This window comes from Acanthisitta chloris, unplaced genomic scaffold (genome assembly GCF_000695815.1).
Source record: "Acanthisitta chloris isolate BGI_N310 unplaced genomic scaffold, ASM69581v1 scaffold8001, whole genome shotgun sequence".
Lineage (NCBI taxonomy): Eukaryota > Metazoa > Chordata > Aves > Passeriformes > Acanthisittidae > Acanthisitta > Acanthisitta chloris.
Window position 1 is genome coordinate 15,580 of NW_008654280.1, and position 16,279 is coordinate 31,858.

The 16,279-nt window shown below is 39.2% G+C and overlaps 1 protein-coding gene across 1 annotated transcript; it reads right to left on the bottom strand.

Moving 5' to 3' along the window:
* Positions 1-1,193: 1,193 nt before the first annotated feature.
* On the bottom strand, positions 1,194-16,062 carry PBLD (phenazine biosynthesis-like protein domain containing). The gene is made up of 9 exons (XM_009083431.1): positions 15,865-16,062; positions 13,620-13,719; positions 10,272-10,370; positions 9,114-9,223; positions 8,960-8,989; positions 8,336-8,424; positions 7,085-7,257; positions 6,505-6,567; positions 1,194-1,306 (listed from the first exon to the last, which is right to left on the bottom strand). Exons 1-9 carry the CDS (start codon positions 15,946-15,948, stop codon positions 1,194-1,196), a joined length of 861 nt encoding a protein of 286 aa, XP_009081679.1. The 5' UTR covers positions 15,949-16,062.
* Between the last annotated feature and the right edge of the window lie 217 nt (positions 16,063-16,279).

Sequence of the window (16,279 nt, forward strand, 5' to 3'; positions counted from 1 at the left end):
CCAGCTGGAGACTCCCTTTGCGTGCCACTTAGCCCTTGAGCTCAGTTGTGCATTTCAGCCACATTTTTTGTATGTTCTGTGTAACCACAGGAGACAGAAACTTTTATTTCAAACGAAGCCTAAGATTCTCAGACTGTTTCTTGTCTCCTGTTACTTGGACTTAAGCGAGATATAAGCTACAAGCTATGATAAAATTCAAAATAAATGGAAATAAAGGGAACTTGGCACAACTAAGTTCCCCGTCATTTAGAAAGGGCTGACATCCATATCTGTTCTCACAGTATGAAAATGCCTTTGAGTTCAAAACTTTCTCCTGAAATTCTGCAAAGAGAAAGAACTAAAGCAAAGTTTGAGACAAAAGTGATTCGAAAGGATGAACAGAGCTTTAGCTGGAGTAACTGAAACAGTTCAATATTCCTGACTAAACCTAGTGAAAGGCCATGTGGTGACAAAGTCTGAAACAGTCCATTCATGAAGCAAATTCCAGAAGAAACTTTCAATTTAGGAGAAAATCTTCAGACCTTGTAAAGTAAATGACATTGCTGTAATCAATAAAGTTTTCTTTCAGATTTTAATCAGTTTTATATGCATCACCGTGCCAATCTTTCTGCTAAAAAAAACTCTGCAGCACGGCTATGAGCCCAGACCATGCCACTCATCTTTGAAAAACACTGTTCATAAAGGAGAACCACAAGGCACACTTCTAAACTGTCTCTATCTTTAAATGTTCTAACTCGAGTAAATTAATGGACATATGAGTGTCCTTTCAAAATGTGGCAGAGAAAAGATTTGTTTTAAAGAAATGAAGTCAGATTTAGCAGAAAATGACGACTATGGGAAAAGCCTGATTATTTTATCAATCAGAGATGTTTACAGTTCACTCCAGGAAGCAGGAACAGCTTTTATCATGGAATTTGGAAACAAAGAAATGCATCGTGTAAAAGCAGAAAAACATGACAGCTGCGCTTGGACATTTTCTGAGGTCAGCGTACATATGAAGTGGTGAGATGAAAGTGAAGAAAGCAATACCAAGGATCTCAAAGATCACAAGACAGTATTTTCAAGCAATTTTTAAAACCAGGCAATAAGTACTCAAAGACTCTTGAGGACAGTGATGATTCACTGCCTAGAGCTTGGATACAATCAGTGTAACATGAGCAATATCAAAGTGTGGGAGAGGAGCGACAATTTCTTCAGAAAGTCAGGTTTCCTTTCAATACAACAGCAGTTTGCCCTGCAATGTCAACTCTTCCGTCACCCCGCACAGAAATCTTCAACTCTCCTCCACGACAGGAACACTGAAAAGCTGAATGGAAACAAGAATCCACAGTTAAAGACCTACTGTTGATCACAAATTATTTAGAAGCACATGAAAACTCAGGGAAATGAGGCCTGTGTCTCCAGAAAGCAAGCAGCACCAGGGCAACACTGTACCAGGGACACCCTGGATGAATTCTCTTGAAGGGTGAAGATTAGCTGAGGGTCTGTTTCTGCTACAACCTGTCTACTGAATCTGACAAAACTGCTAGTTAACACGAATAGTGAAGAACAGTTTGTTGTGCCATAGACAACTAATTTTCCTTTGTGTATCTAAGAAATCTTGAATTCTCCCTTCATGGGACACAGTTTCTGGAGGGAAGAATGAAGAACACCAAGTATTATCTCCATGAGAATGAAGAGCCACTTTACTGGCACTGAACATTCACAGAATGTGTCTGGCTAAGGGATAAATAAAACTCACACAGGCAGTGGAAAGTCTACAAAGAAACAGAAATGCTGCTTCAGCTGTCACAAACTGGCACCCAATTCTCAGACAGGCACAGCTATTGCTTTAAAGAATCCCGAATACATAATTCAATACAACTGGATCAAGTTTAAGTAGAAACAGTCTTCCACTTGTAGCTAATTACAGAACTAAGCATTTGCCTAAACTGTTTAGTCATGCACAACTGGGATGATAATGTTCACTTAGCATGTCGAGCCTGTAACTTGTTCCAATAGTCCAAGTTTAGTTGCACAACTACTTGACCAGGAAATGGTCTGGTTCAGATGGCATTTAGCAAAGATTTGAGTCTCCTGTAGTGTTGCTTTTCTAAAAGGCTATAAATGGATGAAGATGCAATTAAATCAGAAGCTATTCAAAGATAAAAGGCATATTTTTCCTCTCAAACCCACCACTTGTAAACTGGGTGGAGACAGCATTCCGATCCCAACAGAGCACAGGCTCTCCAACAGATGGCATACATGCTGCACGCTTTAAAACCAATTCTCAGCCAGTGCTGATAAGTAAGGTCTTCTTAAAACAGGACACTAAATTCTCAGACAAAGCAAACACTCTAAAAGGGTGAAAACAGGAGCTATACAAAGGTTGATACTGATACTTTCTGTTCTTTCATTTATAGAATGAAAGTTTATTGTTTTTAACTTGCCAGAACACCATCTACGATGGAGTAGTGCCTTCGATTGAATAGTTTTGACTCTTGAAGATCCAGACCATGCTAAATTTGACCAGTTATTATTGCCAAGTGTGGACACACAGCTAAGCTCTCCCACTCCCTCGTGACAGCAGACTTAGATAGAAGAGATTCTCAGAGCTTAGTTGGGGTTCTTTTTCTTCCTTTAAAAGTGCAGCCAGTACTGGCTGTTTCCTGGCAGGACTACTGAAATGGTTTTGATACAAGTCCACTTTATTTGACTTTTAAAGACATTTCCAAAATAGAAGACAAAGCAAAAAATAACCCACAAATGGAAGTTCGAGCCAAGCTTATGTGACAGTACTACTTTATCTGTTCTTTCTTTTACAGAGAAGCCGTGACATCTTACACTATGCCTGAGAGCAAACAGACCTTCATGGAACATGCCAGTAACTAGAGGATTTAATTGAATAGCAATGCCTCTGAAGATATTCAAGTGTTTCTGATGTACACTCACATTCTGGATCACAAAGCTGTTGCACATCTATTACAAGTCTGCACTTCCTAGGAATACCACATACTACAGATTTTATATGTATCTTCTACAAAGCAAGTATGTACCATCTGATCTGTAGAAACAATATATAACTGCTAAATGTGTCCCGAATTCCTCTGTGTTTAACCTGAGGCACAATGATGTGAGAGCACAGACTTACACACTGCTGCATCCACATGGCAGCCAGGGGCCTTGGACTAATAGCATTCTGTGGTTTGGAGGAGCTTTCTCTCCACATATGTATATAAATGACCTTTGCTTATAGAAGCAATTACAGGAGTAATGGATTTTCTTCATCATGTCATCATAATGACTTCAACTCAGGAACAAGTGCCACTCTTGTAATAGCATCTGTTTTAAGAAATCACTAGGATTTTGGTTGACTTCCTAAGCCCTGTAAAGGAATGATGAAAGAAGTACCTGGTCCTTAACATAAGTGAAGTTAAGATCTCCAGGACCATTTTTATTCCAAGAAAGAAGCTGGCTAAATCTGGTGACTGATGGAGGGAAACACCTCACCTTTAGCAGAAATGTTACACTGATATATAAATCTGATGCTGTCAATCTATGTGTAGAGAGTACTTGGGAAAGGTGAAAGCTGTGATTACAACTCTGCCAAACACTTGACTTCATGAGAATTTAAATTAGCAAAAACTTAAATACAGGTAGATTTATTCTACCTTAATAAAGCAAATTCTGAGGATTTTTTGTGGTTTGCTGTTGATGGTATTGTTTGGTGGTGGTTTTTATTTGGTTCCTCCTCTTGAAAAAAACCCCAAACCAACCCTCAAATACTATAAACCTGTCCTGTACTGGGAAGGAATCAGAGAAGTTAAAAGGCAGTAAAAAAACCCCAAACTTCCCCACAAATTAATACAGTTGTCTGAAATACACAGGTACAGCATGATTCCTCTAGCTTCACCGGAGATGAAAAATTGACCTGGATAAGCCCTTTTACATCAAAATAATTTGGGAAGTCTTCTCTAATCTGCTTGATTATATGAAATTCCTTATGCATGTTTATGCTACCTTAGAAATGTGAAAACCATGTGAAAGGCTGAACACACAGACACTTTCTAGACACTGCACTCGTCAGAAACGATGAAAGTCTATGCATCTCATATGAGAGAGTATAATTTTTAAATATTTCAGAGACTTCCCAAATGAAAGAAAGGCAAGGACTGATACTGAACCCTGATTGACCCATCAGCTTAAATTCAAGGACACATACATAGTTTCAAGAATGATCATAAAATATTTCACCTTGTAAAATTACTAGATAATTCTGTATGTATTTGATGAAGGTGGTTGTTGTTTGACAATCTGGTCTAATAATAGTAGGAAGAGAACCCAAACACAGGAAATTCAGTCTCATGCTTCAGCAGAGATGCAGCTGACCTCCTCCTAGAGGTCACAACAGCCAGAGAGATCTGACAACAGATTTAATGTTCCTCTTTTTTATGTTACTTCATATGCCATCTATCAGCGAACAAGCAGATCTTCCATTTTATGGAAGAAAATCTTCCTTTATTCTGGCAATAAAAAGTATCACATATTACAGAAGCAACCACAGAGGTTTCTAAAAAGTCAAAAGATGCTCTTACTTATTTATCTTTGGTGATATGGAACCATCTTGAATGTCTACCATCCCTTCCAACTAAACCCATTAGTAATAGAATTCACCCCAGTACTACATAAATACGCACTGAGAGCACATGTGGACAGGACACCAAATTAACCTGTTCTGTTTAAATCTGGTTTGTATGATTTCTATCACATATGCATACATGAATAAAACAAAAACAAAACATCAAAAAACCCTATCTTATGGAAAGACAGGACTTTTTCCTTTGTGCTAAACACATTAGAGAAGCTAATTACAGTATCAACTATCTTTGCTGCTTGAGATAGTTTCTCTAAAAGGGGAAATGAGACAGTATATACAAAATACATGAAAATGAAAAACAGGTGGAAAGTGTCAAATAAAAGTACAGACAGCATTCCTATGTGTTTGAGTACTTAAAGTAGTGTCTACAGATGGCACGAAAGAGTTCAAATTCCACACTAACACCCAAAAATGTCAAAATCTGACAAACAGCCAGTCCATAAGCATGCACTACCAAAGCCAGTTTCTCCTCTTCAGAAAGTATGGTAAGACTTCTTTCCCCCCATCATTGTGAAAACTATCACAGATTTGTGTGGTGCAAATATACGATCTGGGGAACAGAATGTTAAACCTTTCCTTCAGTCCATGATGGAGGTGGTCTTGGTCATTGTGGATCCTTTAAAGTCTTAACATCCTCAAGAAAATCCATTCTGAGATTCATTTGACCAAATACAGGAAAGGCTTATATAGCTGTTTGTTTGGAACAGTGTTTACTTCTATGGACAAAGAACTTCATTAGTTCACCTATCCAATCTCTGTTCTGAACTAGATGTTACCAAAGGCTGTGCACAGAACTGGAATGCTCTGCCCCCTCTCAGGGAACCAGGCACAGATAAGGGTGTTTTGTTTTGCTTCTCTTGTTCTTCTGTTATCTGGCAAAGCACTAGAAACATGAGAAGTAAAGAGACACCCAAATCTCTTTATCTATGTTGTCATGTATTAACAGTTTCTCTTGGTTTTCTTTTCCCCACCAGGTTCTGGAGTTTCTTGATTAACAACATCTATATGATCTAATAAGCCTATCTCAATGACTGAAAGAATACCAGTAAATCTCTTCTTTGATTTAAGAGGTCATCTCAGGTTCCTTTAAGGCTTAATCACTTAAAAGTAAGACTGCAAGCAAAATCACAAATGAAGGTCAGTCACATTCTTTCTGTTCCTGTAATCTAAGTCACAATTACTTCTTATCTCCTTCCTTGCCACCACATCAATGTTCATAATCCTGAGCAAAACTACCTTTATACCTACACAGATTAAAATATATATTAAAAATACATCATGTCTTCACATCTAATCATAACAACACTAGCTATTCTAAACCCTAAGTTTCCTAAGTAAGTCACTGAAAGGATTCATCTGGAGCAATTCTCAATATTCCAAAATCAGGTGGAAATCATTAGTTGTTTTAGTCTCACCTTAACATACATGAAGGGAAAGGAAAACACTGCTCAAATTGTACTGAAAAGTAACCGATACCCAAAATGAAATCCATGAAGACCAAGCAGTAAAGTAAAATTCAATCAAAACACAAACAACATCACCTGAGGTTCACCAACCTTCAGTTACGCTGAAAGGTCATGAGAACTAAAATCCAGAAGTCAAGATCAAACACTAACTGCAGAGAGTTAAACCCAGAAACCAACACCCCAAACTCCCTTGCAGGCATGATGTGTCATGTTGGTGGGCAGGAAAGAAAGCAATTCCTCAAAGATTACCTCTTTGAGGTTACTACGTAATGTTCTATTCGCATGGAGAAACTGCACAGGGAGTTATCCCTACAGTTTGGATTGTAATAACAATATAACCTTTTCCTTTCTAGTGAGTAGATTTACATTAATGGGAAACTTTGCAAGAAAAGTTTCTCTTACCAAGCATTTCTTTCTTCCCCAGCTGCTCTGACCAGTAGCTGCTCAAAACAGCATGGGCAGATCCTTAGAAGAAAACAAAGTACAAAATTAAATTAGAACCACTACTTTATAAAGCAAGCATAGTCAAAATGTAAATGTCATAAATCAAGTGCCATGTGTGTTTAGGACAAAAAAAAAAAATCTGAGCACTTGCACAACAGACAGAACTTAAGGCTTTTTAATTTCAATTATTTATGGTAAAGCAGTATTGTTTCCTCATCCTCTGGTTTCAAAGGAAATTTTGCGTAGGTGAGGGCTTCATCATTAGCCACAACTGGTAGGAATGACAAATAGTACCAATTACGATACTTTAGCAGGAATATTTGGCCTAATTACAGCAAGAAGCTGATTTGACTTTTTCTGAGTGAGCTGGCATCAGTCATGAAAGTTTTCAGTTTAATGAGCACATTCCTGCCATCCATATAAAACAGTCATTTATCAGAGAGACTCCAAAGTACAACAACAGATTTGTGGAGTTTAATAAGAACCTTTTAATTAAACTGAAAAAGGAGTAAGAGTCACTTATCACACAAACACATACCTGTAACTGGATCTTCCAGAACTCCATACCAAGGTGCAAAATATCTGGAGTAAAAATCATGGCCTTTTCCACTGGAATTTCCCTTAAGGGTGAGTATGAGTCCTTTCACCTTCCCAGTCTTTTCAGCTGACAAGAAGTGTTGTGCACTCACTTTCAGTTCTTCCAACACAGACCTTGAATACAATATTTCAATAGCTCATATTCTTTGTTTTACATGAATTTAAGTATTAAAAAGAAAAATAAAACTGAAAAATCATCTTCTCGACAAATCCAAAACAGCCACGTTAAAATATCAGGGGAGACAAGACTCCTAGCATTGCCCTCCCAATGCCACTTGACAGAAAACCACCCTGAATATAACACACTCTGAGCAGAGGAAAAAGCTCAAGTGATGCATTTCCTATTTATTTCTAAAAACAAAGCATCCTGGAGCACTAGCTACAAGAAAGAACAAGCACACTTTTGTTTCAACATATTAGTAACTGAAAGATATATTTCAACACTACAGAATGCACAGAATACATACTCCACATCCTTTCAGGGCAAGCAGACAACTAACACCATTCATAGCACTCTAAAGCAGCCTACGACAACACCTACCTACAAAATCAAGTGTAACAGAGTAAAAATATAAGTGCTCAGCTGAGGTTATTTCTAGCTCCCCACTAGCCCAATCTTTAAACATAGTTAGGCCAAGCCTCAAGTATGCAGTAACTGTAATTTGGCCTGATTAATGCAGTTGTGTTTCAGCAATATATATCTCACACTTGAACCGAAAATGAAATTCAGCTCTCTGAGATCAACAAATGCTTTGGAACAACGTGAACTGGAATTTTGTATTTAAAGCCACTTATGATGTGTTAAGCATGCACAAGCAGATTACAGGCAAACAGGAGTAAGAATCCCTGACACTGTGTCAATGTGCCCTGTCTAGAAGCAGGACTGCTGACTTCCTGCTAGGTTACTCCATCATTTTAGACTCTGATGAATGTGGAAAATACTCCATTGTTAAAACTCTTTCCAACACCACCTTTTCTTGGAGACAGATTTCAGACTGATCTTACTCAGCTTTGCAGGTTCAGTAAGTGCACATACCAATTTAACATAGAAATTTCAATTGGAGTTTTAACCTTCACCTGATTTAAAACAAGATAACAGAGCCTGTTTTCTAGTTAATACCTGTAAGGAGCGGATATTAAACAAGCAAACTCAGTTTCTACACACTTCATTTAACAAAAAAGTCTACGACACCTTTCATAAGTATCACTGAGGCGGACTAACAGCTTCTTTGTGTCAGGCGAATACCGAAGATCTTGAACAACCATGTCACCAACAGCTGCCTGGTGGAAACAAAAAAGAGACAAGGAAAAACATCATCACTTGAATATGAAATACCATTTCCTTAACAATTTTGTAGAACACATTCCCTGCTTGAACAGGGCTTATGTAAGGTGTTTCATGCAGCCCTCAAGTACATGCAAGCAAGAAAAGCAAATGCATTAAGTGCATGGATGGGAATGTGGGTAGGTATTAAGAGTTTCATATATGTCAACATAGAAGGAAAACTAGGAACCCTCTTCTAAGAGGGCAAGGATACTAGACTGCGCTCACATGCACACAAAAGGCTGAAAAATGCCACTGAAATAAGTACTAACACTCCAGTCAATGACAGTGGCAGACACAAGTTCAGCTGAATCACTGGAGAATTCCTTTTCCTGACCTACTGAGTCATGACTTAGACATCTGAAGTTTGGTGTTTCAAGTTCAGGAGTACACCAAGCAGTGCCTTGTTGTCACTTTTCAGCCATTTTAATATATAAAAATAAGTAGAACTATGATAAAAGTGCTTTTAAGACAACACAGAGATTTTTTTACCTTTATTAATTCTTCTACTTCCTGAAGGACCTGAGACAAAAAAAAACCCCACATTGTAAAGAACGGAATATATATGTATGCATGCTTACATACACATACAAACATCAACATATACTTTCCTTGAAAGCTTTTCTCTAATAAAATGTTGACTGACCTGTGGGTACGTCGTGTAAAGTGGCAAGTCCAGGACAATATGATCTTTCATTTGTCTGGCTTTTAATTCCCCACTCAGTGTCACAAATGTGAGAACTGAATTTGTATTTTCTAGAGAGAGAACATTGCAGCATTATCAAACATAAGAATCTGAATCTAAATTATTGTAGCTCTTGGAGTAACTCAGTGTCCTAGGTTACAATGTAGGGTGCAACTAATAGTGTGTATTCTATTATCATCTCCACAAGCTGTTAAAGCAGGTGAGGCAGAGCTCATTATCTGCTGCTCATCCCTGCTGGCTCCCTCAGGGGCTGTCTGTGTTCAATGGGCTGTCAGGGACCCACAGAATTACATCCTCCCATTGGGAGATGCTTCACCCCAAGAGGAGAGCCAAGCATTCCCACACGGATATAATCTGGGGTTCGGACTAGCAGAGAGCCCTTACCTACTGCATTCCCAGAGGACAAGAGCTGCCACTGGACCTTCAGGGGAAGAGCAGATCTACAGGATCACTGCTCCAACAGAGCCATCACTCCAGGAGGACTGCAGCCACCATTTCATCAGACTACTACCCAACACCCTGACTGACAGGGTGTCAGGTTGCTTTCTGACTCTGTCAGTAGTTTCTTTTTTGTACTGTTGCATTTATTGTTTTGTTTTTCCTATTAAATTGTATTTCTGACTTGGAGTTTGCTTTCAAACCAGCACACTCAGTATATTCAGAAAAAGCTAAAAGCTCAAAGCCTATATGCTGAGACAAACTTCCCAACTAACACAATGAACATTCTGCTGATGCTAATAAATACGGCAATTGTCAGGGGATCTTTCCTGCATGTTCCTAAAATGAATGGGAAGTTCCTTTTAACAGAGAGAGCAATATTCTCTATTTATCAAATTCTACTGTACCTCTCCCAGATGATAACTGCATACTTAACACTCTTCTTAAACAAGAGCAAGAGTAGGGCATTGAAATCCAAATGTAGGCATCAGCCTAGAGCCTTATAATTACAGAGCAGTTGTAACAGACAATACCTGAGGTATCTCCAGAGGTGGTCTCTACATGTTCTGAATATTTAAATGCCTTCATTGTAGAAAACAGAGATCTTAATTAGAAACAAATTTCCTAAAAGTTAGAGTCATACATAGTTTGTAAACTTACTTTGTACATGAAACAACACAGCAGCTGATGCAAGTGTAGCATGACCACAGAGAGGAACTTCATTGGCTGGGGTGAACCATCTGAGTCCAAAGCAAGAACCTTGAAAATAAAGTTTATGTAAATGTTATTGTGGAAGAAGTCTATTTATTCAGCTTATCTCAACACTTTATATACAGCCGTTACATTTCAGTTATCAAAATACATGCTATAATCACTCTGAAACATACTTTTAGGAACTCATTTTGTACTGATTTTTGGAATCACTTTTGAGTCAGGTCAACAACTGGCACCTCCTAATAAAGGAGCTGCTGAGCAGGAACACCTTCCAGCCCAGGAATCAGAAGCGTCCTTGAGGTACACAGCCAGGACCTCTGCAGTGCTGCTGGGCAGCTAGAAACCAGAGACAGCCAAGTTATCATTGGTGAGCACAAATCCAACAAACTGTAACAGCCTTAGTTTGTAACTTATCACCCGAAGAGGTGAAAAATAGTCTGAAGAAACTGGAAAACAAACTGAGAAAGAAAGAAACGGTAACTGCCACCGGACATTCGAACAGAAAGAACAAGGAAAACAGCCTGGAAAAATAAAAACTGGTGTGAAAGAACAGAAAACATCATCCATTGGCTGTTTCAGGTGAGAAATAGAAATTAACAGCATCTATTGGCTTCTTGAAGTGGCTCTCTTATGTCTCTACAATATAAAAGTGACTTAATTTTTACTCAAAATGGAGCTTTGTGCTCTAAGAACTTTCCATACTGTAGATTTTTCTTTTTCCTAAACAAGTCTGCATAAACTCTCTATGAGACCATGGACCCTTGCCAGGGACACACAGCTGACTCCAAATTCCAGGACACAGACCATCTTTGAAGTGACACTCTTATTCTTGTACTGGGTCCCCTCTGAACACACTTCTGAGCTTGGTTTGGTCTGCAATGTAAGTACACCTACTGCCATATTATTGATAAGTTTCATTATTGAGTAGTGATATACACTTGCTGCTATTATTGATTCCAGCTGTACTATAGTGATAATAATTTGTAATAGTGTAATACATATTCACTTTACTAATCATAAGTGTGCTTGTAAGTTGTGATTTTTGTGGCATTTGTGGTAACCTGTAATAAAAGAGGGAATTTAAAAGATACAGCCTCCATGTCCTTGTGTATAATGGAATCCCACAAAGGCATGATTGTGATCTCTGTACACCTGTGCACTGGGCTACCCTTAGGGGTTAATTGTAATAGTGTAATACATATTCACTTTACTAATCATAAGTGTGCTTGTAAGTTGTGATTTTTGTGGCATTTGTGGTAACCTGTAATAAAAGAGGGAATTTAAAAGATACAGCCTCCATGTCCTTGTGTATAATGGAATCCCACAAAGGCATGATTGTGATCTCTGTACACCTGTGCACTGGGCTACCCTTAGGGGTTAAAGATAGTTTTGCTGGTATAATAGAACCCATATTGGAACTAGGACAGATATCAATTATTTTGCTTAAACTGCCAGTCCAGTCTGGGAAAAGTATCTGATGTACACTAACCCTTCACTTCACTAGAAATCGTATTTTTGCTTGTTGTTTAAATTTGGAGCCCAAGTGTACAATACCTGGTTTCCTACAGCTTTTGCACATGTATTTCAAGTTAATAATTATCATACAAATGCAACTAAAGCATTCAAAAGAAACAATGTCTTTTAAAAAGTCCAAACAAGTCTTGTCATTGCCCCTGTGAAAATCAGTGCATTAAAGCCAGCCCTCTAGCTAAGGGGAACACAGAATCCCAGCAAAACCTTGTGGCTGAACCTCAGGGGCTCGGGGCTGCCCCAGGAACACAGCGGTGAGGCTGCACTGCCCCACCCAAACTGGAGCTGCAGGCAGGAGGACACCGAGTCAGCCAGGCCCAGGCAGAGACAGGCAGCTGTGACCCAGAACACCTGCCTGGCTGCTTGACACAGTCACCTGCACTCGCACTAAGAAGTCATTTTGTACTCTTATAAATTAATGTATCCCGAAAATAATGTAGTTGGTTGTTCTGGTTTTTTCCTTTAATTAAAATTGAATGAAATGTACTGATCACAAACTCCTACAAACACACACTCCGTGTCCAGGAGCCCACATTACACCAATCAATGTTCCAGACACAGATGATAAATGACATTGTGATGTTTCTGGTCTCCTTTTGTTCCCACTGCCACTCAATACACACAGCCCTCAGGTGCAGCTCAGCGACTGAATTCCTGTGAAAGAACTGTGCACCTCTTTGTCAGCTGTGTGGGTCTGATGTCACAAACGAGTCCCATTAGTATCAAAAGCACTTTAATGATAAAAGAGCAGGTGAGATGTGCTTTTAGAGATGCTTGACTTGAAAATGTGTTAAACATGTTGGCAAGGTGTTAACATGAAAAATTAAATGTATTATCACTTCTTGCTTCGAGCAACAAACTCCAATTTATTAATAGGAGTAAACAATTATAGCTAATGCGATCCTTAATATTTTTAATTACAGACTGTAGAAAATCCTACTCCCTGAGCAATCAATCAAATGACAAAGATGATAAACATGATGCCCTAAGCTGGAACCTAACTCCAGGTCAGTGGGGTTCCAGTCCCTTGGCTCATGCCATCACATGGCTGCAAAGTGAGCAGACTAAACTGATTCAGCTGAGAAATAATCCAAAAAGTGATTCTGAATGAAGTTTGCATTTGTCTGATGTTTTCTATCTTGCCTAGCATCTCTCCATTTCTCCTCCCTTCATATATACATGCCCCACTGACAAGCACCAGGGTTTGGTTTGGGCCACTTCAGATTTCCCGGTTTTTGCTGGAAACCTGTATTTTCCAGTACTGGCTCCACAGACATCTTATGAGATTTTGTGACAAACTCAAACAACATTACAATGACTCCAGTGATGATTCCCTGAACAGCCAAGCCAGATTCTACTCACTTGGTAGTCCTGTACATATGGAATGAGCATGTTCCATCTCGATTCTTCTGCTTGTATAATAAGGAATTATCTCAGAATATTATAAATAGGAAAGAAAATATTAATTGAAAGACCTTTTCACAGCATTTTTATGAGATTTTCTACATACAACATGTTTATTCAGTAAAAACCACTCAAATTGTCTAATACATGAATAATAAATGTTTGCATATTGTAAAATGAATTTGACAGAGCAGAAATACATGAATCCGGGTGCAAAAGGCTTATTACTATCATATGCAAGATACAGCATGAGTCCAAGATTTGGTTTTGCTGTCTTACACACTAGCACCTTATAAATGTGCCCACAGTGTCTTCCTGTTCTCTCCTAAGTTACTTTGGTGAGTAAACAGAAACACTCACTTTTGGTAAAATCATCTCCAGGGTGCAGCTTTCTGATGAAAGCTGTTTCTGAAAGGTTCATTTCTGTTGCGATTTTTTGGTGCAAACCTTCATCCAAGTCCTAACAATGAAACAACAAAAGCACATCACAAAATGCAGACTCAAACTTTCTGTCAAATACAGTAATTTCATTAGCATAAAAAATGGGATAACAAGTTCAACCACTGTGATACACAGGAATTTCTGGTATCTGTCCTATTAGCTTGGAAATTCATAAACCATGTGAAAATAAAATCAGCTAAAAACTTAAACTCGTGTCTTTCCAGGAACACAATCTCTTAAGTTGTAATTAAAGTCACACTGAGAAGTCACTATTAACATAATCTAAAAATAACCACAATTTTTCTTTTATCACTCTGAAAAACCCTTGCCAGCAAGACGTGTAGTGCTGGCAACAGCCAAGATGGGTGACTAACCCTAAGGGCCCTGAGGGCTACTCAGGGCTACTACCCTTTAAACGATGGGAACAACACATGAACTCAGTAGGAGCTGAGAAGAGGTAAACTCGAAAAAAAAACGAAGCAAAATTGCTGGAGCTCACTATGTGCCTGCCCATTCCAAGCAGAACATTGATCCCAGACACACGAGCACCAGCAATTGCATAACATCCCACTTGGCCCTTGTTCCACTGCTCTTTCCCCACAACTATGCTGACTGGCCAGATTTGGCAATCTGATTTTTAAAACATTGAAACACAAATGAAACAAAGTACTAAGTGGACCTGGTCAGGCTCAACCTGTGGGAGATAAAACTTTGCCTAACTGCAATTATCTCCTTTAATAACTTTAATCCTTTTCAGCCAATAATCCCATACTACAGATATCAGACAATTGGTGATATGTACATTAGACCTGTACTTGCAAATGAAATTCTACACAATTAAACACCATTCTAACATTTTACAGTAAGAATCACTGTAAAGACCCTAAACCCCAACACAGAGCACTAAAAATGTTATTAACAAAACCAGAACTTCACGGAAATATTGCCACCCAGTGGCACCTCTCAAGCACAAAGGGCTGGTTTTCCCACCCTTGCATGACTCCGGACTTGCTCTTTAAAGCACCTGCTTAGCCTGAGGGAAGCAGAGAACGGAAGCATTGCTGCTGGCTGCACCACATTTTCTGAAAGATTCGAATAAATGCTGAATTAGAACTTTAGTTTTAACTCAGACACTAAACCCTTCACCTTGAGATACTGTAGAAAAAGCTTCACAGCATCTGCATTCCAAAAGCATCATGCAAGTCAGCAGTCCTCACAATACCTTAATGTAATGAAGTAAAATTAAGACAAAAAATTCAATCAGAAGCTCATGGTACTAACATAGAGATGGTTCTGAGAGTATTTAGATGTCATGGGGCCAAAACCACCTCTGAAGTGAGATGTTCTCAGTCGTATCTTGAGTTGACCTTAGGCAATATTGTATGACACCTAGGAATATGCTTAGGAACTTAGAACTCTTGCTGTTAGTACAAGCTATTACCATTGCCTGGTCTACACACATTCTTACAATTGTCATCAGGAGTAACTATACAAATAATATATGGTCTTTAAATTTCTAATCCAGTTCTATAATTAATTTGTAGAAATCAGTACCAATTAGTACCAACTGTTCATTACACCCTGAGGATAACTTCTGTCAATTGCACTAAAATAACCACCCAACTTTTGAAAACGGTTTAAACTTGGCTAAAGCTGAACCTGACTAACTGTGCACAACTCAGGTCCAGGTTTGTACTCCCTCTCTTTCTTTCGAGAGAAAGAGGCAGAATTAAAGAAACGGAGAAAACCTGCATCAAAACCAAAGTCCATACTTTAATCCTTCATTCAAAAACTACTGAGCATTGATTCTGTTAGTGCATTACCTTTCAGAGGTTTCATTCTGAATCCTTGTTAAACCTTCAGAACCTTCAATCTGAACTGTTCCTAAGAAATTGAGCCTTTCTTCCCCACTTAACTCAGTATATTTTCCTTTAAAAATATTTTTTAAAGCCCACAAAAAATACAAAGTGTGCATTACATCCTTCTGATGAAAAATGAGTAGCCCTGTACTAATTTGTCTGTATTCTGGAGCAACAGGAAACACCTTTTGCAAGCAGCAGTCCCGAGTAAAGGAAAGCAATGCAGTGCTGAGTGTTCAGGCCAAGCACACAACAGTAAATGTCACAGCAGTACCTCACGGAACAGGTTTTTTTCTTCAACTTACATTTTCAAGTAGACAAACTGCCGCAGGATTTCCAGAGAACGGCCGGTGTGTAAACGCATCGACCGTAAAAATAGGGATTTGCATTGTCGTTTTCGCCTGCGCAGCCGCGGGCTGTGCTCCGCGAGGTGCTTTTTTTTAGCCACTTTCACCCCAAAGGACAGCAGAGCTACAAGTTAATGTTTCCCTCCCGGCAGGAGGAGCCAGGGGCCGCATCTTGTCACTTCCGAGCGCCAGCACAGACCCGAGCCTTTCCTCCGCCCCCCGCCGCTCTGCACCGATTGTTCAGTGTTTTACACTTTTTTAAGAAGCACAGGTTTTAGCGTCCGCACCGCGTTCGCGGGCTCCAGCGCTCCAACCCGCCCTTTAGCCACAGCGCCGCTCCGAGCTGAGCCGCGCCGGGGCACAGAGGGAGGCA